Source organism: Stereum hirsutum, assembly GCF_000264905.1.
Source record: "Stereum hirsutum FP-91666 SS1 unplaced genomic scaffold STEHIscaffold_16, whole genome shotgun sequence".
Taxonomy (NCBI): Eukaryota; Fungi; Basidiomycota; class Agaricomycetes; order Russulales; family Stereaceae; genus Stereum; species Stereum hirsutum.
The window spans coordinates 553,313-574,360 of record NW_006763146.1 but is presented as its reverse complement, the minus strand read 5'-3'; the positions used below and the strand labels follow the sequence as shown (position 1 = coordinate 574,360).

The window sequence follows — 21,048 nt, the reverse complement described above, 5'->3', positions numbered from 1 at the left end:
GGGCAACGCCGCCGATCGTTCAACCGCTACTGTTCGAGTTTGAGTCTTTGCATTCGGGGTTGTGCATTCCGCGTTCTCGGCGGCTTAGGCTCTGCCATCCACATCCACTGGCGCCATGACCTGCTGATAGGTCTCGACTTGGATCTTCTCCATCGAGATATATGGAAAAGTCTCATGAGCCTCTTGGTTGCGTAAATTTGGTGAGTTTAATCCCTGACTTGTATCCGTAGCGAACTCCATATCTCAGCTTTCAAGGCCTTCTTCAGACTCCAAGCCGAAATATATGTTCTTCTCAGCATCAACTTATTGACGACTTCTCTGTTGAACTTTTCATCTCACGTTGCACAAGACATACTGGGGTGAGTTTCCTACGAGGTTCCGGCATGGGAGCAGAACTACATTACTTGTCGAAAAGTCTATTTTGAGAGACCGCACATGCAGGTTCTTCAGAATGTTTCTTCGAAAGGTATAAACAGAACTGAGCCGCATAAGGGCGACCATGGACTGCCTGTTATCTAAAAGCTGCAATGCGATTCCTCGACGTATCTGTTGGCGCCTCCTTTGTTCGCCCATTCACCACTTCAGAGCAAAGCTATAAAACAATTATCTCACTAAGAATCTTCGATGGCGCTTGAGAAGTTAGACGGAGAGAAGCAGCTTGATGAAGACTTGCCGTCAGTGGAGATCATCGAGGTCAATGCTAGCGGCCATGTACGTGATACCACTACCACTTGTCTGCTGGTAGAAAGCTGATTCAGTATTGTCTTCGCAGGTTGACCAACTCAATAGACAGTATGGGCTACTCAGCATATGCGCTACAGCCATAAATATTGGTTGGATCTCTACGTTTCTCTTCTTTGTGCCAGCTTCCTTTGCTAATGACCATCCCGGCCCTGACAGACGGCGCCTGGATAGGTTTTGGCGGAAGTATCAGTACGGCCATATTGAACGGCGGCCCACCTGGGATCATGTATGAATTGCTCGCAGCATGTTTTTATTACGGGTGAGTAAGATGCTTTGTCGTATGTAGACTTTCTTAACGTATCAATATCACGCGGTATAGGTTCATCGCGGCATCTCTCGCAGAACTGGCTAGCTCTGTACCATCGACCGGCGGAGGTATGCTCATATGTCCCACTGGCGGAGACTGACAAATTTCCTCAACGTCGACTGCTATTACAGTGTATCATTGGGCCTGTGTCACTCCTGGCCCCCGCTGGGGGAGATCCCTAGGTTTCTTCGCCGGGGTCATCAATTTCTTTGCCTACATATTCGGACTTTCTTCATCCGTCTATATCGTAGCAGAGGCTGTCGTCCAGATGTGGGCTCTATTTCGCCCGGACTTCGTCATTCAAGCCTGGCACACCTACGTCACACTTGTCCTCATCGCCTTTCTTTCATGCGCAACGGTCATATTCTTGAACGCGTTACTTCCGGCGGCTCAGAAGATAGGAGGATTCATCACTACCGTCGGTGGGCTCGTAACCATAATCACTGTGGTTGTGATGCCACGGCATCATGCATCACATACATTCGTTTGGACCGACTGGGTAAATCGTACGGGTTGGAGTTCAGGAACTGCGTTCTTGACAGGTGAAGGCTCTCTTCTTCTATCTATTCACGAACATAAAATTAACAATTATGGTTGACAAGGCATGCTCAACGGGTGCGTGCAATTCAGGAAGTGTCCAAGCGATGCATTGATTATTCGTACCTTTTGGAAGCGCCTTCACCATTGGGACTCCCGATGCAGTCACGCATTTCGCAGAAGAGCTGCCCCGTCCTCGCATAGACCTCCCTAGAGCCATCGCTTCTCAAATGGTCATCGGAACGATATGTACGTTGTACCTCCCTCCTGCCCAACTGTCTTGCTTTAATGGATTTGCAATACAGGGTCTTTCATATTCGGAGTTGCTTTATTATACGGTGTATCAGATCTTGACGCGATCATTAACAGCAGCGTCGAATTCCCATTGACAGAAGCCTACATCCAAGCTACCTCAAGTAAAGGTGCTACTTTTGGTTTACTTCTGATCATTGTCCTGGCTGGTTTATTTGCACTGCAAGCGTTATATGCAATGGTAAGTGAGTCGTCCCAGATTCCGCTTGACTGGACTTATTCGAGTCAACAGTGCGGTCGCCTCTTCTGGGCTCTGGCGCGCGACAATGTTACCCCATTTGCTACATTCTTCTCGCAAGTGTCTCCCAAGTTAAGCTGTCCTGTACCGGCGACGATAGCTGTTGGTTCGTCCACAACTCTCTCTTAATGTCTGGCCCTTGGTGATATATTTTACGGGCGATCTTCGTGTTCAATAGTGTCCCTCAGCGTGGTCCTTGCTGCCATATCTCTGGGGAGCAAGACCGCTTTCTCTGATCTCGCCGGCTCCTTTTGCATCCTCAGCGCTACCTCGTACCTCATCCCCATTGCCGGACACCTACTCACCGGACGACGCCACGTCCCTCGTGGCCCTTTCTGGATGGGACAATATGGATACTTCATCAATGCTGCCGCGGTGGCTTTCATCATCTTTACGGATGTGATATTTTGTCTGCCATTCTCGCTACCTACGACCGCAAAAACGTTGAACTACAACTCGGTGATCCTAGTAGGATGTTTCTTTTTGACAACAGGATGGTGGCTGTGGCATGGATTGCAAAATTACGCTGGGCCTACGTTACCGCACACGGATGAGGTGGCTCGAGTTCTGGTGGAAGAAAAGTGAAGGTCGCTACATAATATGAAAGCTTGATTGAATTATATACATTGCGAAATTTATTACATAGCAAAGATTCCAATATGGACCTACATATGCAAACACAGTCCGAACGCCGCACATGGTGAAGGAAAAACAATTCCTCAAAAAACTGCATGGTTCAACCCAGGTTCGAACTGGAGACCTTCTGTGGGCACCATGAGCGGTGTAAGACAGAAATCATAACCACTAGACCATTGAACCATAAGTAGAAAGTACTGACAAAAGTCTATCAATAAATGATCACGAAAATTGAACAGATGTTCAACTCGCTGTCGTCGCACAAGTTTGAGAACAGTTTGTACCCTTACCGTGGACTAATTTGAATGAGCCATTGACATAACGCAACGACCGACAGGAGCGACGCAACAAAAAACTATGATGTTTAAATTCACAAGAAGGGCTCAAGACCGAGCATCAGACAGATTAAAAATTCGAGGCCAGATATTCCCACAAGACAACACATCGACCCAGCATCCAATCACCGTAATAGCACGCCCGCCATCCCTTTCCAAGAACCTCATTCATCGTCTCCCCCTTCTCGGCTTCCCTGACCTCCTCCTACCCCTCCCCCGACCTTCTGCGCCCCCACCCCCATTCGCTCCGCTCACAAACGCCGGCACCTCACTTGGCCCATCTCCCCGGTCCCTAATCCCATTCACTCTTTTCTCATCCCTGCTTTCCATCTCATCCATCCCGACATCTACATCCTCATCCCTCCCCGAGTTCGACGGTAGCATGTCCGAAGACAGTCTACTCAATAACGACAACCCTTTTGGCTTGGTATCCCTTGGGCTCTCACTCTCATGAAGCGCGACATTCCCGTTCCGGCCATCTACCTTCTCATTCTCCAGACGCTCCCGAGGGTATTCCAGTGCCCGACCGTTGTGAAGGTCCGCATCGGCCATGCCTCGATATTTATACGAGTCCTCTACGTCGATCCTAGAGCGATAAGACATGACAGGAGCGTCCGCCCCACGAACAGAAGGATCTTCGACGGCGCCAGAATAATTCGACAATGGTGGGGTAAGAGCACGCTGTGGCGCCCTTTCGCGTTCGCGTTCCCTGTCGGCTTGATACGGCGGTCGCGATGCTAGGGAATCGTGTCGTGCAAGCTTGTGTGGAGGAAGGTCCCTCGGAAGAGACCTATCCCTTCCACGGATATTCGGAGACGTCCTCGGCGGGGTATCCTTATCGTATACTGGGACGTAGGAGCTCCCACCACGCTCTTGTATGTTCGACCCGCGTCGAGGGAGCACATAAGGTGGAGGTGACCTTTGTCTCAGCGGCGGTGGTGATCTGTCTCTTCGCGGTAGGGACCTTTCTCTCAAGGGTGGTAGTGACCTCTCGCTTCGTGGTGATGACCTCTCTCGTAATGATGGCGGCGACCTCTCCCTCTCCCTTCGCGGAGGGGACCTTTCCCTCATCGGCGGAGGAGACAGGGTTCCGGTCGGAGGCGGGGGCCGTACGTCTGGATCCGAAGCTCGCAGCCTCGCTGTCTGGTGTATAAAATTCTCATCAAGAGAAGATGTCGACGCGCCGACACCCCTGGCAGCTTGAGAGCGCAGCGGCAATGGAGACGCTCGTCTGCGAGGAGGATATTCGTCCTCAGGTGTCAAAGGTCGACCGTCGCGAGCGACGGGTGGCGAAGAGGAAGCCGGTGTCGCGAGTGATGGTGGAGGGCCGAAGCGAGACTGGAGAAGGAAGGTCGCCTGAGCGTTAGAATGTGCTAGAAGTGATCATGTGTATGGAACAAACGCTTACTGCTCGTTCAGGGAGTCGAGTATCTGCACGTGTACGAGGTGGAGACATCTGGACAGCATTCTAAGCAATGTGGTCAACACGAATGGTATAGGGGCACAGAAAAGAAAACACTCACCATTTCCTCAGGACGTCTTTTCCCAGACGGGGCATCTTCATCCATAGCAGGACGTACAGGCATATGAGGTGGCTACCGGGAGTCGTTCAGTCAAGCAAAAAAAGAGTAGAGGGGTTGCACAGGAAGGATAAACGTACCGGTTGTCGTCCCATCCTATCCCAACCACCCGGACGATCAGGTGCCCGGGATACGCCTGACGTCGAATCTCGTCTCTTAATAGGCGAAGACGGTCTCTGCGCCGGCACAGATGTTGGAATAGTTGGTGCCTGAACTTTTCTAGGCCCGATAGGCACGTTGTTTGTACCAGAGAGCTTAGGAACTTGGTTGTCCAGAGTACGTCGTGGTGCGCGAGCCGGCTCGCGTGGGATCTATCGGTTAAAGGACGAATGAGAATGAGACACAAAAGGATAGAAGGCGAGGCGGATGTACGAACCGAAGGGGCGGTTGCTGGGACTTCGGCTCTACTAGACCAATCGTACGAAGTCCTCACACTTTCTCTTTCCCTAGCAGGTTCGACAGGTGGTCGAGCTGGAGCGACTGGAGGCTCCCTATATCTCGCCGATGGGGCGATCGGAGACCTCTCCCTCTCTCGTTCCCTATCCCTTGCCCTCGAAGAAGCGACTTCGGCGACAACTGAAGTCGTAGACTCCCGTCTAGAGTACGCTGGTGCCGTGGGGGAGCCCGACCCGCGACGCACACCTTCGTAACCACTGTCCCGTTCCCGTTCCCTCCCCATCGCCCTAGGAGCGCGCGGGACCGGATCTCTAGACACAATATCATCTCGAGGTGGATAAGAAGCCGGCTGGCCATCTCGTCGAGCGCGAGGCTCATCGTACGGGGAATGTTTAGAGGTATATGGATCCGATGGGTCAACATCCATGCGTTCGTCTTCTCTATCCCTTTCTCGATCACCACGTAAGCCACGCCCGGAGCTACTATCGGGCGGAGGAAGACGGCTATGACTGTCGGGAGGGGTTGGTAAGCCTAACTTTGGCATGTCTTCAAAGGCCGCCGAAGGCTTGTGCGGGGGAGGATCACGGGCAGCTGCTCGGGGTGCGTTCCGTGAGGCCAATGGTTCACTGACAGACATTTCTCAAGATATTAGGACCAGGTCAAGAGGGAAATGTATGATCAGGATGTACCTTGGAAGAGGTGCGTATGAACGGTTGGCCGGAGGAGATCGCGGTGGAACTGGTGGAACAGGTTGATCCGGACGCTTTGGGGGTGTGGCGGAGGACATCTCGCGAAACCGAGCCTGCTGTGGTGGGAGAGGTAGACGTTTTCGAGAGCCTAGAACCGCGAAAAGTAACGCCCAAGGACGAGGTGAGGTTTACATGAGGTCTGGAAAAAGAGCGATGCAATGATACGAATACATACGAGTTTGGTCTGCGGATGGGGAGGGGTACGATTCGGCGCCATGGCCAGAGGAAGACATCGATGTTCGCGTCACAGAGGGCGGGATCACGGCCTCAGGAGCCACCGTACGACGAGCTGGCGCAGAATCATTGCTTCGCATGCCGGATGTCCTTCGACGTTTGGCCTCGTTTTCTTCGTCATACCTTGACATGTCTGGCTCTCGAGCACGGCGGGAAGGTACGGCGATGTCGTCTGGTATGTACGTGTCCCGCTGACGCACCGGCGGTGAAGGCCGTACTCTCGGGGGAGGGCTGGCTGGTCGGCGAGTACTCTCTTGCCTCAAAGTTGGAGGCGGGGGAGATCGAGCACCGTATTCGTGCTCGCGATCCCGTTCGGAGGGTCTGTGTGAGGAGGTCGCTGGAGTCCATGTGTCCATTCGGGGTGATTTCGACCTAGGTCCTAGACATGAAAAGAAGACGAAGGAAAAGGCAGTATTGAGAATGGTGATGATCATCATGAGACGCGTCAACGAGGAGATGAAGAATAAAAGAGCGGAGGCCGATGGGAGTAGTGTGAGCGTCTTGTGAAGCCGACCAAACGACCGAAAGACGAGACCAATTGAATGGTGGAACAAGGGAACAAGCGGTGCCAGGTTCGGCGACTCGACCCCCAAGGCTTCTCGAGACGAACACATTGAAGTCGATGCGAGTCCTCCGCCTCGGGAGGAGTTTTCACGCTTGGCGACGAGAGCTGGGTGGTGCAGGAATGTGGTATGATGTGGATTAACGTACTTGGAGCCGAATACCTGCCAGAGTTTTGGGCTGGTGAGATTGACCGACGTCGCACAGGAGCGCCTTGCGAATGGTGAGGATCGTCATCTGAGCGATAATGTCGTTCGCGGTCGTAAGTGGCAGATTGGCGGGGCGGTGGAGAATCAGCTCGAGAGGCGGTATATGTGGTGTGAGATCCATGGTCGAGGGGTCGGCTGCGATAGACAGAATCGACAGGGCGCAAACGATCGTCAGCAGCGCCGCGGCCGTTGGTTTCGCGTGAAGGCGAATGTTCCCGGTGTCCCAAACGAGAAGCGATGTTGTGTTGGTGGTCAGTCTCGGAGTGCACCGACAATGCTCCTTCGTTGCGTGTTGATACCAGCCTAGGGGAAAGATCAGGATGAGAAGTGTGAGGGGCATCTCCAGGTCGGTAGTGCCGGTCATCGTAGGAGAAACTTGATGGATTTTCGGCTGATAGCTTGCTATGAGATGCCCCGGCCGCCCTTGGCGACGTGTCCTTACCATCAATAGCAGCCACCCACGAATCACCGTTGACAAGCCTCTCGTGCAGGATGATTGGTCTGCCTCGGGCTGGAGGCGAAAGCTCGACGGCTTTCGGCTTCGGCGCTGCAGGCCGAGTCCACTGCGACTCCTTCGTCTCGGGGTTGTAAAAGTAAACATCTCCGCGTCGAGACTGCCGTACCTCCCATCCAGGCGGCGGAGGTTGGCTGTCCGCGACAGCTTCCCGACGTTCCTTCTCTCTGCGAGCCATCGACATGGGACTTGCAGCGGTCGTCGAGGGTATGGGAAACGCAGGACTAGCGACTACAGGTTTGGGTGGAAGTGCGTGCTTGAGTTGTTGTTGGGAGCGACTCCGACCATGATTAGGCGATAAAAGGGGTGTCGGGCTCTGTCGTCGAGTACCGATGGATGGCTCACGGTCTGCATCACGTCTCCCTCCTCTGCTCTCGCTCCTCGAGTACGCCCTAGAAGGAGGGGCTGACTTGCCTGATCCTTGTTGTAGGGGAGTATTCGAGTAGTCAGCATATTCCTGGATGTCGTCGTCGTCGCCACCAAGCGATACCACATCCTCCACGTCGACCCCCTCTGCGTCTGATCTTGGGTATTCGAGTACGTTACTGCCGGCGAGCTCGTCGTCGTCGTGGCCCCAGTCAAGCTCCTCGTGTTCTTCGTCCATGATTGTCGTTATGATTTTGTTGCGCTGTTGGTGATGTTGTTGTCGCTGGCGGTGGTGGTAGTGGTGGTGGTGGCAGAAGAGAGGCCTGCGCGAGAACTGGACGCCATCGCGGTGGCCAACGCGCGAATCATCCATTCGGTTTCGAACTCCGCTCTCCGGCTAACTCCGATAATGGGTGTCCGTATATGCGAATATTCGAATTTCTGTTTCTTGCCACCGTACGCCACGACGACCTCGACGCCCACAGCCTTCGAATCCTTATTCTCTTTATTCTTTAGTCTTTTTAATCTCGCGTTAAACCAATCTGTCTTTCCCGAGGCTTCGCATTCTCAGAGTCCATGAACCGGACATGGCCATTCTACCCACAAGCGCAGGTCCACACCAGAACGGGTTTCCTCAACGGCCATCCCAGTCGGTGACGAATAGAGTGCCAGTCATATTTCGGAGATTACTTAGATTTCACTCCATGGTACGTCACACACAATTACTATATCTCAGACGCGAACTCATTATCGCGCGTTTGGTAGGACTTTGAGCTGGCAGCATGGCAGTTAACGTACCTATGCCTTGCGCCGAAGCGAGTGTGAGTACTTCCGACGTTGTGTATTTTGAAAGGTCAGTCCTCGAATAAGCTGCTCTCTGTTCAGGTATCGGAACGTGTACTTTCACAAACGTATGTTCCAGGCCACTCCTCCTTGGACTCTTGATTGACTTGAACGTGCGCTAGAGACCAAAAACACCTGGGCAAGGGATGACCCCGCAATTCTCATTCTCATTGCAGCATGTCTGTCAGGTGCGTCGGCGATTTACTGTTGCTTTCGCGCCGTAAACGTATACTTCAGCATTGACTCCTGCTCTGCTCTTTATACAGTGGCCGCCATAGCCTGGTCGGTCATGTGGTCATACGGCATTCTCGACACCCTCAAACTCGCATTCCTCATGATCTTCCGAGATTACCTCCTTGTGGGCGCCGTCATGGCCACTTTCTTCTGGTAAACCTATCTCTTCCCAACTCCAACTCCAACTTCACTCCAACTTCATTCTCGCCACCGCCACACCGATTACGATTGAGGTTAACATGGCACCCTTGAAATAGGTTCTTCGCGAATCGTGCTCTCCTCTCTCCCCCGTCGCACTCAACACCAGCCGACACCTCCGTTGAATGGGCTTATGCATTCGACGTGCATACCAATGCGTTCTTCCCTCTATACCTCACGCTGTACCTCGCTCAGCTCTTCCTCGTACCCATAATCATGAAGAACAACTGGGTCTGTCTATGGGTTGGGAACACCCTTTATCTCGCTGCGTACGTCTGTGATTCCTTCAACTGCAGCTTTAGTATCTTGAGCTTACCCGTAACGATAGGTTCGCGCAGTATATATATGGCATATATCTCGGACTTAATGGTAAGCCCACCCTCTCATTATTTCCATCCTCCTCTGTTCCCATGTCCACAACCCCAAAAAGCAATGGAGTAAGAGCTCACTCGTCTCATTCGTTCTCCTCATCGGACCGCAACAGCCCTCCCATTCCTCATACGCACAGAACTGCTTCTCGCCCCACTCCTGCCTTTACTAGTGGGCTACATAGTCTCATTGTTGGGATTCAACGTCGGCAGGCGTGTACTGTCTGCTTATCTGGACTTGTGAATGATCCTAATGTTATTGATTTATGGACGTTGACCGGGGCGATATATTCCTTCTCTATTCATCCGCACATGAGTTGGCCCGTGGCCTACATCACGGGTAACTTCCGGAGCTTGGTCCTTGGTTTCTATGGAGCAACTGGCTCACTTTAGCAGAACCTTACACCACAGTGTGGGCGTGTTGTCTTCTACGGTCGAGTGATATGGGCAAGCATTGTCTTGGTTTTTGACCCGTCACTGCCGTAAATTACTCGTAACGACGTTCCCGGCGACCTGCACGTCGAAGCGACGAATTTTTCTCTACAAGAGCGGAATTAGACTCAGCGGCTGAAAATATGCGCTTGTTGAATCCTTGAGAGGATAGGTAATTTTATCTTCTAATCAAGCAGACCTTCGACTTCGCATTTCCGCGAGCAGTGAGCACAGGAAGCAGGACCCAGTGTTGCTGCCCGTCTCGCGCGCCACATTCTCTTTGAAGCACTCATTAGGAGGTCTGGCCCACGGGAAGAGAGTCTGAACTGCGTGTAGAATCGCGCACATCACACGAGGCACTCCAGAGTCCAGACTGCCTTCCCCTCTTGATGGAGAATAGTGATCTTCAATTGTGCGTTTGGGTACAATGTCGGTGCCACAGAGATCAGTGCGTGGGAAAATATGGTTACCGCAGTGCCACGTCAAACCGATCGAAGACGTCGCTGTTTCCATCTTGCGTGGTCTGCAATCATGACGTTTGACATTGACGACTTGCCGCCTGCGAGCCTAGCGGCAAGTGATCACAGTCCGAATACAGTTATGCGGAGCAACAAAGTGACTCAAAGAATAATACGACGCGGGGTCCAGGCGTGTCAAGCTCCCTAGCAAGGGCCAACACATGGCACAAAGCAACCACGGCGACCAAAGCCAGGTTGCCATCGTGTTGAGCTTTTCATGCAATCGTGCCACTCGATTACCATGAGCTTCTGGCACTCAAGGCATCGATGCGACGGCCCTAGCGTTGGCAAGTAGACGCTCTTTCTATCGATGTCCGTGGTCAGTGAAACCCCTTTGTCTCTTGTGTCTCGTTGCACCCATTTGAGTGCCATCTAGTTTCGACCGTTCCTGTATAAAACCACAGAAAGAGGATAGTGAGCCCTTCAAGCTTCGAAAACCCACCTGCATCTCCTTTCCACCACTCTATCCTGCTTATTCCTCGCAAGCATGTCCGTGCGAACAAATATCGATGTCCCCACCAAAGGTCTGCGTTCATCTCCTTCTCTGTTCTGATTTTATTATATCATCCTGAACGTCGAGTCTTGAACGTCGGAACTTATCTACACTTTGTCTGCCTCCCCCGCACTAGATTCGCTCGATGAGCTCAACGACTATCTATGGTCAGAAGAAAACCCTTATGGCCTCGCAAATCTCCGCTGGCAGATCTCACAGAGCCATAAAACCTATTATGCTTTGATGACTAGTGAGTCCTATATTCCGTCTTCCACCCTTCGGTCATATAGCGAACAAAGAAACTGTTGTTGATCATACGCCACACAGTCGAATTTGCAGTAGTTTCTGCAGGCTCTGGCCGGACGGAGAGGAGCGCGAAGATGGAAGCAGCGCGGAAATATATGAATGAGGTCAAGGGAGGGAATCGATAAATTCTCCTAATGTTGGACTCAACTAGCTATGAGGGTGCATTTAGCGCGTCTTCAAACCCCACAGCATTGAAACCTGTGGCTCGATATCCCAACTTTTGTGTATTTCTATCGTCAATCACAAATAAGTACTCGAGTACAGTTAAGACCGACCGCATCCCGCTCGCCTCATTCCTTTCTCCCATTTCAATGTCCCCCGTTAACAACCACAACAAACCCATTGTAATAATTCGGAACCCTATACATCGGTATACACCTCTTCCCAGGTCGATGAAACGGATTAATCGTCACAGGACGTGACCTCTTCTTACTCTGATCCAGCAATGCAGCCTCAAGTGGCATAAACGAGCGACACTCCGCTGCTTGATCGCTGAGCAGAGTTTGAAGATTCTGGACAGCTACGTTGAGTATGTGTTCGGCGTAGTCCGTCACTGCGAATGGGATGTTGAGCCTGTTTATCGTAGGAACGCGGTCAGCCAAGGTGAAGGGGTCCATGTCCGACGTTCAACAACGTTCACAGATTGAATGACTGAGGGATCGATACAAGCACTTACATGCCCGTCATCCTAATCACCTCGTCCCAAGTTGCATACGTACTCAACCCCGCATTACAAGCAACCACAGCATGTGGGACCTTGGGCTGATCATCCCGAATTACGATATGTCTGCTCCACAAGACCGTCTCCGAAGAGAGCTTGATGTCGATGGAACCACCGCCGGACAGTTTCGGTGCTTTGTAGGACCAAACTATATCTTGAGCGGCGATGGAAGATGGGTGATATTCCTTGGCGGAGTGAACGAGATCGTGGGCTGGTTGACCGAAGATAACTAGAGTGATGTGAACGTTTGGGAGGAGGAGAGCGAGTTCGGAGAATCTGAACAGACGAATCAAGGTCAATATTCAGTATCGGCCTAACGCGCGGATAACGGGATGATATATACAATGGCAGAAAATTCAGCTCGATCTCCGCACCGAGGTAATGCACAACAAGCTCCGAACGCCTCTCGTTCAAACGTGCGGGTTCAACGACTTTCAACACGTTCACAAGTAGATGATATACCGAAAGCGGATAATCCATCAACAACGCAGCGGGGGACTCCATACTCAGCCCACGCCACTCGTACCAGCTCTTCCAGTCCTTGACCTGGCCCGGCAGGGGTGCCTTCGGAGGAGATGCCTTCTCGTCAAAAAATAGTTTCGGGACCCATTCTTCTTTTATCTTCCATCCCTCCACGTCCGTCGGCCAACTCTCTCCTAACATGATCTCTCCATGCATATACGCTCCGGGTACAGGTCTCTTGATTGTCGTGGCGGGCCTCGTCCGAGTCGAGGGTTCGAACAGAGCCGCAGCCATGCCAGGCGAGGTTCTCAGTTTGTGTAATTCAGCTTCGCCGTGGTCATGCGGCTGTTCTTCGTATCGTACGGACCACCAGCCGTAGGAGGAGCCAGAGCCCAGAAGGCTAAGACGTGCCTTGAGCAAGTCGGCGAGGAAGACACCGTCAGATTCGGATCGAAGCCATGGGAACTGAGAGTCGACGCGCTGAAATTGTGGAACTCGCCCCATCTGCGTCTAAAAGCCCGTTTGGATGAGGTGGATGATCATGAGGCAGAAATACTCTATGACATGGAGACAAACCTTGAAGGCCGGACAGGACTCTTTATGAGGCTTCTTATGGCTCGGATGCCCAGTCTTCCAGTCCTTTAGTTGGCACTACGCAGATAAAAGGTTAGAAAAAGAACCGACATGATGCGTGGGGGAGGTAGCGCACATCCCGACTACAATAAATCACTGCTTTACAGCCCGCTGTGATGTGATAACAGAACGTGAGCAAAACCATCAAGGATGACGACTTGAGAGGCTCACAGCACCATAGAGACTACATATGCCAGCAAGCAAGAACGCCAATGAGCACTCATCCTCTCAAAATACTGACAACAAGACACGTATAGTCATACCTTCTCTTTTCCGGTCTTCGTATCTAGTGGCGGTCGTTGACATTGGACACACTAACCATCCACGATCAGCACATAGATGAAGACCTGAATGAACGAATAACGAAAACAAAGGGGATCAGACCATACCATCAACTCAGCCGGAAAATCCAACGACCGTATCTTCTCCACATCCCCAGACTCCATAACACGATCATATACCTTCGCGATCTCATAAGCGTTCTTGATATGTCCGTTCGCAATGGCGATGGCCATCGCATCCGAGAAAGTGGCTGGTTTTTGGATCGGTACCGGCATCGAGTAGAACAGTCTGAGTGGCAGAAAAGCGCTGCAGAAGTGATAGTCAAGCAGATCAATGGCAAGGTACAGGGGGATACGTTAGTGTTGGCCCTCACTGGCACGCAGAGGCCTGACGTTTACACGAATGATAAGGAGGCAAGATCAGACCCTGCTTATATATACTGTAGATTTGAGCCACTCGGCGTGCATGAAAGGAACAAAGGTCACGTAAGTTATCGTGCTTCCTACAGAAGTGATGAGATCGATGTTTAGAGAAGGAAGGTAGTATCGCATCGATCCATGACCACTATCGGGGTCAGATGATTGAGCCACCGCAACTGGGAGGTGTTCGGACTTGCTGGGCGCGGTACTTCGCGATCTAGGAAGGAAGGAAGGAAGGAAGGAAGGAAGGTTTACTCAGGGTACAAAGTAGGCCCTTAAGGACCTAGGAATTTCAGTCTGGCCGATGGTGTGAGAGAAAGAGTGGGTGATTATCCGTAGCAGTCTACGACTCGGCGAGTGTTTCTGTATCCACAGAAACAAAAAACACAGGGGCCTCATCCAATAAAGAATCGACTTGGGCCTCCTTCCTGTGCATCTAAACCTCTAGGATCTACACAACCCACCTACGGACAGTCATCCAGTAGGAGGTGATGACTTCCCATGGTAAGTGTCAGGGCAAATTCGCGGAGTGTGGATGTGGCAGAGGTGATAGGTTCGGAGTCTGAAACATCTCCCGAGAGCCTTCGCCGGATGGTCCGATATGCTCCGAGCAGGGCCACTCGTCGCAGACTTTTCTTTTCTCGAGCCGCGGAGTCTCATTTTTTTTGGTTTTTCATTTTGGTAGACAGCCATAAGATCAGAGCGGTGAATACACATGTATAGTTGAGATATGACCATGAACCTCGTCGAACAGTAGCAAACAATTCTCCTGAAGCATGAGTACCGTCACCGTAATGTTACTTCGTCGCTTCATTGCTTGACCTTTATTATAAAGAGCCGTACATGCGAATCTACGTATCGAGGTTCGGAGCCATCAACAAAACAAATATACATAATAAAACGATCCAAAACTCGAAAGCCAAGACAGCTGCGATAATGACAATGACAATGTATGATTGGGATCAGGATACAACAACAACATCATACTTCCTCTTCCTCTCCCTCGCCATCACCATAACCCGAATCCCAAGTCCGCCAATCCCCTCCGTCGTCTTCACCCTCCGCGTCTTCTTCTCCCTCCGCATCTTCCTCTCCCCCCTCTTCGCCACCGTCATCCCTACCCCTACCTACTCCCTCCCCATCTCCCTCCCAAAACCCATCCTCGTCAAACCCCTCCCCCTCCGCACCTTCTTCCCCTCCCTCCTGCTCCCCCTCCTGTTCAGATCCCTCCTCCTCCTCATCATCATAATCCGGCTTACAAACCTCCTGCACCTCCTTCCACCCGCTCTCCGACAACCTCTCCAGTCTCCTCCCCACCCTCTCCACCCTCAACCTCGTCAGCGCCAAATCCGGCACCGGCGTCTCCGCTGGTAACTTATACAGCTGCCGATGTGGCTGCGGCATCCTGTACGGACTCGATCCATAACTACTTGTCAAAGAGATCGTAGACATCATGGACCGGTCGGAGTCAAATGACCGGGAGGGAGAGGACGAGGAGGGGGATGGTGGCGCTCTTTCTCTGTCGGCATCGTCGTCGGTGGAGTTGGAGTAGAAGGGATCGGAATGCGAGGCGGGAGGAATGTAAGCTAATGAGATGAACCGCTCGAAAGCGTCATTCTTGTTGTATGGTCGAGGATCGTGGCTTGCTTCTCTCATCCAGCGCGTTTCTTCGTCGCGGGCGATCTTGTCACGTCGGGCTTGTTCGCGGGCTTCCTCTTCGGCCAGGAGACGGGCTGCGATTGTTTCTGGGTCTTCGGGGGAGGGCTGTAGGGTCCGGGACTTGTGTTTCATGGGTTTTGCGGTTGTGTGTAATGGAACGGAGGGGCGAGAGGGGCCTGGGATGGGGATGGAGAGTGCGGTGGAGGGTTTGATTCCGAAGATGGTAGGCTTGGTCGCATATTCCTTCGCGTCTCCACCACCACCACCTCCACCAGCGGCGTCCTTACTTATATCGCCTAGAACCTTGCGCTTTTTAGGGCGAAATACAGGCGTCGGCTTCTCCGCTCTCTCAGCTCTGTCTCTCTCCCTCTCCCTCCCCTTCATCTTCGCACGCACCGTCGGTATCGCTATCGGTGCAGCAGCCTTCCTCGGCGAAGCACCCGACCTAACATCCACATCCGCCTCCGCGACTCGTTTCCTAGGCGAACCCTTTCCTACATCTCCATCTACATTCACCACCGTGGCCGAAGAAGAAGCCGCAGGTGGCGGTGGCGCGAGCGGGAAGATACGCGTGATCCTAGGTCTGGGTTTTGGGAGACGGGAGGCGAGGGGTGGGTTCGGTGGTGGGTCGAGGTGGATGGCGCCGAAGGCGCGGAATAGGAAGGGTCTGTTCGAGACGCCTTTGCGGCCGGGGAGATCTTGGGTGCAGACTGTAATATGGATGATTGTGTTGCGGTCGTGGTGCTGGATTCAAAAAGACAAATACGAGTTGAGATGGGATGAGATTTTCGAGTGTTGTGAAGAGAAGGGAGGCAAAGGTGAACTCCACTCACGTATACTATCCCTCGCCTATAATTGGGTCCGTCCGGAAACGCGTGCTTGAGCGAGAAATCCTCCTCAGCCTCCCAACGCCACTCGCCTCCCTCCATATCCTCCTCATCCAACCCGAAGCTCGCTTCGACCTTCTCCGCATTCGCGACAAGATCCATGATGGACTGTGCCGAATAGTAAGGATCCCGCACGCTCGACAGCTTCGCCCATGTCCGACCTTGCTTGATCTGGCCTGGTTTGGCGTATGGAGGATAGACGGCGACCTTATCCTGAACTTCAAATAGATGTCCATCTTCTGGCCGCGTGGGAGGAGGCAAAGTCGGGTCGCCGTTGAAGAGGAAAAGGATAAGTTGTCGAAGGAGGCGGAAGCTGTACGAGAGCGGGACTTGTACGACAGAATAAGTCCCCTCAGACTTGAAATCATTGTCAAACACAAGACTTCCAGATCGTCGCAGTGGCGCACGGAGGTGTGGAGACTTGATGCATTGAAATCGGAGCGGGAGGTGCTTGCCGAATGAAGTGGGTTTGGGGAGGGTGAGTTTCTGGGATCGGCGTTTGAAGCCAAAGGGGTTTGTGGGCGAATCGGAGGGGACGGAGTAGGGCGTGTAGGGCGTTGAGAATACTGAAGATGAGCTGCGCGCTGGTGTCGATTTGGCGGGAGTGCAGCTGAGGTCGCGCGGACGCTTTGCGGGGGACGTCCAGAACTCCTCCTGCTCGTCCGCTGCACGCTTCGACATCTGAAATTTTCTCAGAAGATAGCAGAGACAAAAAAACAAAGCAAAGACAACAAAGCTGATGCAGAGAAATATCGAGATATAAAGCAGAAACTGAGATGTTCAGACTAGAGTGCTCGTAACAAGAGCTAAAGTAGCCAGGCTGTAAAGCGTGACAGTAAACAAGATGTGACGCGACTGTTTGCGCGTCAAATCACGTGTCTGTGACAGGCGTGTTTTGGCGTGGCACCGTCCGAGCCGCCGCCGTGGCATTTGTGCCCTTCTGACTCTGACCATGCAGTCGAAGTTACCTACAGTCTCCGAATAGCGGTTCGCCTCACGTATTTAACCACAGCAAATCACCTGATCCCCTCACCATCTGCCTTGAGATGCGCTTGCAATTGCACCTCTGGACACCGCCCTTGCTCATCGACACCTAAACTTTCTTTGGACACAACCACAGTCGACTTTATCTTGAATCGTCGCTTAAGTTTCGGATCGAGGAGGTCACGCCATAGAAGTCCTCCGCTGCCGAGGCTGCCTCGCCCATAAACGCCGAAGTCATAGCGAAATCGACATCTCGACCATACGCTCCTCTCTGTATATAAAGCAGTGACGGAAATGTCATTTCACTCGTGCTCCTGCCCATCTCACTCCAAATGATATTTGCTGGCGTACGTCTGGTGGTACCAGCCATCGTCGCGGTCTCTGTTGCTGCTTCCGTCACACAGGAGGCGTACACTTGGGACAATGTTTTTATTGGCGGAGGTGGAGGTATATCGTATTCATGCCCCCTTTATCTCCGTTATGCTGTACTGATATGGGCTGTCGAAGGATTTATACCCGGAATTGTCTTCAACCCGACCCAAAAGGGTCTCACGTACGCTCGGTATGTCTCTCGCTCAATGTCCCGATATTCAATACAAGTTACAAACTACTCTACTTGGCAGTGCCGATATTGGTTGGCCTTTACTTTATGCACCGTCAAGATACGTCGGAAACTCACTGCGTTCATTGCTCAGGTGGCGTCTATCGTCTCAACGCGGATGACTCGTGGACACCTCTGCTTGACTGGGCGAACGACACGACTTGGGACTACTGGGGAGCCGGTGAGTTGGACTTGATTTTCTATATCATTCTTCCAGGCTTCCGCCTATGAATTATCCTTCATGCCCTGGCTCAGCAATGCATTGTGGCGAGCCACATCGATGAAGGGCATCAAGATATCCATGTTGACTAGCTTCCTTCCACCCCTCTCAATCTCTTGAACTCTCCGTACGTAGGGGCGTCTCACTCACTCATGTCATCCCAACTTTCTTTATAGATGCAATGGCCACCGATCCCATCGACTCCAACAACCTCTACCTGGCCGTCGGAATGTACACCAACGGTCAGTTTCTGCGTCATTCCCCCGTATAAGTATAAACCATATAAGTCAGGCTAAACTCGGTGGACTGATAGATTGGGACCCTAATAACGGCACCATCCTCAAGTCGAGCGATCAGGGGAATACGTTCCCTGATAGGATATCGCTACCTTTTAAGCTGGGGGGTAACTGTCCCGGCAGAGGAATGGTGCATTACCACTATACTACATCTGCCGGTCACCCTTTTCCACTCCTCAGACTGACATGTTCTTTCTCTTTGCACATCAGGGTGAACGCCTAGTCATAGACCCCAATAACGTGCGCTTCATTCCAGTCCCCTCCATATAAACCTAGCGCGAGCTCACGCTCACGCTCACCTGAACCATTACACTGGCTACAGAACGACATCATCTACTTCGGTGCTCGCTCAGGTAACGGTCTCTGGCGATCCACGGACGCAGGCCTGACCTGGTCCAACGTCACCTCTTTTCCCTCCGTCGGGACTTATTTCCAGTCTTCCACCGATCCCCTTGGGTCCGATATCATGGGTATTGCGTGGATCACGTTCGATTCCAACTCTGGCTCCAACACTTCGCTCACACTCGCCTCGAACTCCGAAATGTCTGTAAGATCGAGCCGTATCTTCGTTGGCGTCGCGAATATGGGCTCGGATAACGTGTTCGTGAGTGAGGATGGTGGGGATACGTGGGGTGCGATAGAGGGCCAGAATAATACGTTTATTCCACACCATGGTCAGCCCTTGCTTCCTTTCCTCCTCCTCTTTTCCTTCATGTTTGTAGCTTGCTATAAATAGATACAAATTAAGGACGCTGACGAGACGTGGTCGTACATAGGTGTCCTGTCACCAGCCGAAAACGCGTTATATCTCCCGTACGCGAACGGGATTGGACCGTATGATGGCACGGCGGGATATGTGATGAAGTATTTCATCGGGAATAGCTCTTGGGTCGATATCACACCTGCACAGGGAATCGCGGACAACAGGTTCGTTCTTCCAAACATCACCTCTCTCGAGTACCGGTAGGTCATTGCTCAGCATTCTGCGGGATAATATAGTTATGGCTATGGTGGCCTCGCCGTCGATCTTCAAAAACCCGGAACCGTCATGGTCGCTCCTCTGAACGAGTGGTACCCTGACGCCGAGTAAGTCATGCGGTGACATTCATCTTTCCAACAAGGATATCTATTGACTGACGAGTAATCTGTGCCTCGTATTCAGCATCTATCGCTCGGCAGACGGCGGCGCCACATGGACTGGGATCTTCACATACGATTATCCTCCTCCGGACTATACACTGGCTGTCCATCCTTCATACGCGTGGGACGTCTCGCGCGCGCCTTGGATTACTACGTTCACTGGGAACGACACGAAACTGATAGGTAGGTACTCTCCCACAATCAGATAGTTGACGAGGCTGAAGCTGATTCTCGTACAAGGGTGGATGATCGAAAGGTAAGCCCACGCTACAAAGACGCGGTTGTCAATCATATCGTACCTTATTCTCTTCCTACCTTTCATCCGCTATCAGCCTCCAGATCGACCCCTTCGACAGCGACCACTGGCTCTACGGCACCGGTCTCTCCCTCTGGGGCGGCCGCGACCTAACGAACTGGGACACCAGCCCTCGTCAGAACGTAACCGTAGCCAGCCTCGCCACCGGAATCGAAGAGATGGCAGTGCTGGGGCTCACGGCGCCGACCACTGGACCGTTGTTGGTTTCGGCGATGGGTGATGATGGGGGGTTCGTGCATGATAGTTTGACGAGTTCGCCGCCTACGTTCTCGAATCCGACTTGGCCTGGAGTGAGTGCTCTACCTGCTTGCATGGGTCGTTCGTGAATGCTGATTGTATCCACGGTGTTTTTGTTGTTGGCGGTCCTGTAGTCGGGCTCCGATGTCGATTTTGCGGGCGCTGCACCGGAGAATATCGTTCGCCTTGGAAGCATCGCCGGTAGTGCGCTCGCCACATCTACAGACGGCGGTGCCACATGGAGCCCCTATCCGAACGTCCCTGCCAGTGCAGACTCTGGAAAAATCGCCTTGTACGCCCACTCACTCCGAATCTCATTTATCAACTCATTCCTAACATCATTCAACGTTCAGCTCCGCACTGGGTGATACCCTTCTCTGGGCCCAAGGTTCCGGATTCTCAGGCATCCAAGTCTCCAAGAACGGGTCCGCATTCACAGCAGCGAGCGGCGTACCCAGTGGCTCTGCCATCGCCTCCGACAAACAGAACAATACCGTGTTCTACGCCGTTTCTGGATCTGCGTTCTACGCCTCGACGGATGGAGGGGCCAGTTTTGCGCAGACGGCGACGTTGGGCGATGCGGACTCTTCGACGCAGATTGCGGTGAACCCGTGGAAGGGAGGGGAGGTTTTCGTTTCGACTAACGTTGGGGTGTTTCATTCTACGTACGTGATTCTTTCATTGCTGCTGCGCTGTTGCTGCTATTACGGTACTCCTCGTTCTCATACACTCTCCACATCTTTCAGCGACTTTGGTAACTCCTTTACTGCATTACCAACGGTCACCAACGCCTGGTCCCTCGCCGTTGGAAAACCCAACTCATCCGACACCAGCAGCACTCCCACTCTCTTCGTCGCTGGCACTATCAATGGTGTCAATAAACTCCTGCGTACGGACGATCTGGGGGAGAATTGGGCCATGATTACGACGGAGGAGAAGGCGCTGGGGTCAGTCTCGGGGATGGTGTTGGCGGCGGATAAGAGAACTTATGGACAGGTTTATGTGGGGACGAATGGGAGGGGGATATTTTATGGCCGTTTTTGAAGTGAGAGTGGGTGGGTGGGGAGGGATGATTGGAGTT

The 21,048-nt window shown here is 52.4% G+C and overlaps 6 protein-coding genes and 1 non-coding gene across 7 annotated transcripts; 3 read left to right on the top strand and 4 right to left on the bottom strand.

Annotated features, from left to right (window-relative positions):
• Positions 1-624: 624 nt before the first annotated feature.
• On the top strand, positions 625-2,723 carry STEHIDRAFT_161286 (amino acid transporter; the record flags this gene model as incomplete). Its single annotated transcript, XM_007308836.1, has 10 exons — positions 625-711; positions 773-833; positions 901-1,003; positions 1,064-1,119; positions 1,183-1,593; positions 1,654-1,666; positions 1,725-1,837; positions 1,894-2,081; positions 2,133-2,244; positions 2,317-2,723. 10 exons carry the CDS (start codon positions 625-627, stop codon positions 2,721-2,723), a joined length of 1,551 nt encoding a protein of 516 aa, XP_007308898.1.
• Positions 2,724-2,870: 147 nt separating this feature from the next.
• STEHIDRAFT_t237 lies at positions 2,871-2,957 on the bottom strand. Its single transcript has one exon. It is a non-coding gene; the product is annotated as a tRNA-Val (tRNA).
• A 246-nt stretch (positions 2,958-3,203) lies between these two features.
• STEHIDRAFT_124792 (uncharacterized protein) lies at positions 3,204-7,996 on the bottom strand. The gene is made up of 7 exons (XM_007308835.1): positions 6,010-7,996; positions 5,775-5,922; positions 5,066-5,711; positions 4,770-5,000; positions 4,633-4,704; positions 4,518-4,577; positions 3,204-4,447 (listed from the first exon to the last, which is right to left on the bottom strand). Exon 1 carries the CDS (start codon positions 7,200-7,202, stop codon positions 6,771-6,773), a length of 432 nt encoding a protein of 143 aa, XP_007308897.1. The 5' UTR covers positions 7,203-7,996; the 3' UTR covers positions 3,204-4,447; positions 4,518-4,577; positions 4,633-4,704; positions 4,770-5,000; positions 5,066-5,711; positions 5,775-5,922; positions 6,010-6,770.
• A 182-nt stretch (positions 7,997-8,178) lies between these two features.
• STEHIDRAFT_103359 (UNC-50-like protein) lies at positions 8,179-9,605 on the top strand (the record flags this gene model as incomplete). The annotated part of the gene is made up of 8 exons (XM_007308834.1): positions 8,179-8,425; positions 8,484-8,539; positions 8,604-8,629; positions 8,684-8,749; positions 8,828-8,948; positions 9,053-9,262; positions 9,322-9,362; positions 9,478-9,605. Exons 1-8 carry the CDS (start codon positions 8,306-8,308, stop codon positions 9,603-9,605), a joined length of 768 nt encoding a protein of 255 aa, XP_007308896.1. The 5' UTR covers positions 8,179-8,305.
• A 1,813-nt stretch (positions 9,606-11,418) lies between these two features.
• Positions 11,419-13,483, bottom strand: STEHIDRAFT_114613 (uncharacterized protein; the record flags this gene model as incomplete). The annotated part of the gene is made up of 7 exons (XM_007308833.1): positions 11,419-11,683; positions 11,787-12,107; positions 12,175-12,803; positions 12,870-12,944; positions 13,190-13,212; positions 13,246-13,273; positions 13,316-13,483. The coding sequence occupies 7 exons, from the start codon at positions 13,481-13,483 to the stop codon at positions 11,419-11,421; spliced, it is 1,509 nt and encodes a 502-aa protein (XP_007308895.1).
• A 934-nt stretch (positions 13,484-14,417) lies between these two features.
• Positions 14,418-16,854, bottom strand: STEHIDRAFT_141895 (uncharacterized protein; the record flags this gene model as incomplete). Its single annotated transcript, XM_007308832.1, has 2 exons — positions 14,418-16,030; positions 16,120-16,854. The coding sequence occupies 2 exons, from the start codon at positions 16,852-16,854 to the stop codon at positions 14,609-14,611; spliced, it is 2,157 nt and encodes a 718-aa protein (XP_007308894.1). The 3' UTR covers positions 14,418-14,608.
• Positions 16,855-17,489: 635 nt separating this feature from the next.
• STEHIDRAFT_65327 (uncharacterized protein) lies at positions 17,490-21,011 on the top strand (the record flags this gene model as incomplete). The annotated part of the gene is made up of 16 exons (XM_007308660.1): positions 17,490-17,604; positions 17,665-17,719; positions 17,781-17,791; positions 17,853-17,939; positions 18,155-18,220; positions 18,292-18,404; positions 18,485-18,514; positions 18,597-18,948; positions 19,051-19,201; positions 19,274-19,360; positions 19,437-19,597; positions 19,655-19,670; positions 19,747-20,020; positions 20,102-20,259; positions 20,321-20,632; positions 20,714-21,011. 16 exons carry the CDS (start codon positions 17,490-17,492, stop codon positions 21,009-21,011), a joined length of 2,286 nt encoding a protein of 761 aa, XP_007308722.1.
• Between the last annotated feature and the right edge of the window lie 37 nt (positions 21,012-21,048).

Coding starts and splice junctions, on each gene's coding strand:
- STEHIDRAFT_124792 (XM_007308835.1), bottom strand. CDS start 7,202: ATGACCGGCACTACCGACCTGGAGATGCCCCTCACACTTCTCATCCTG.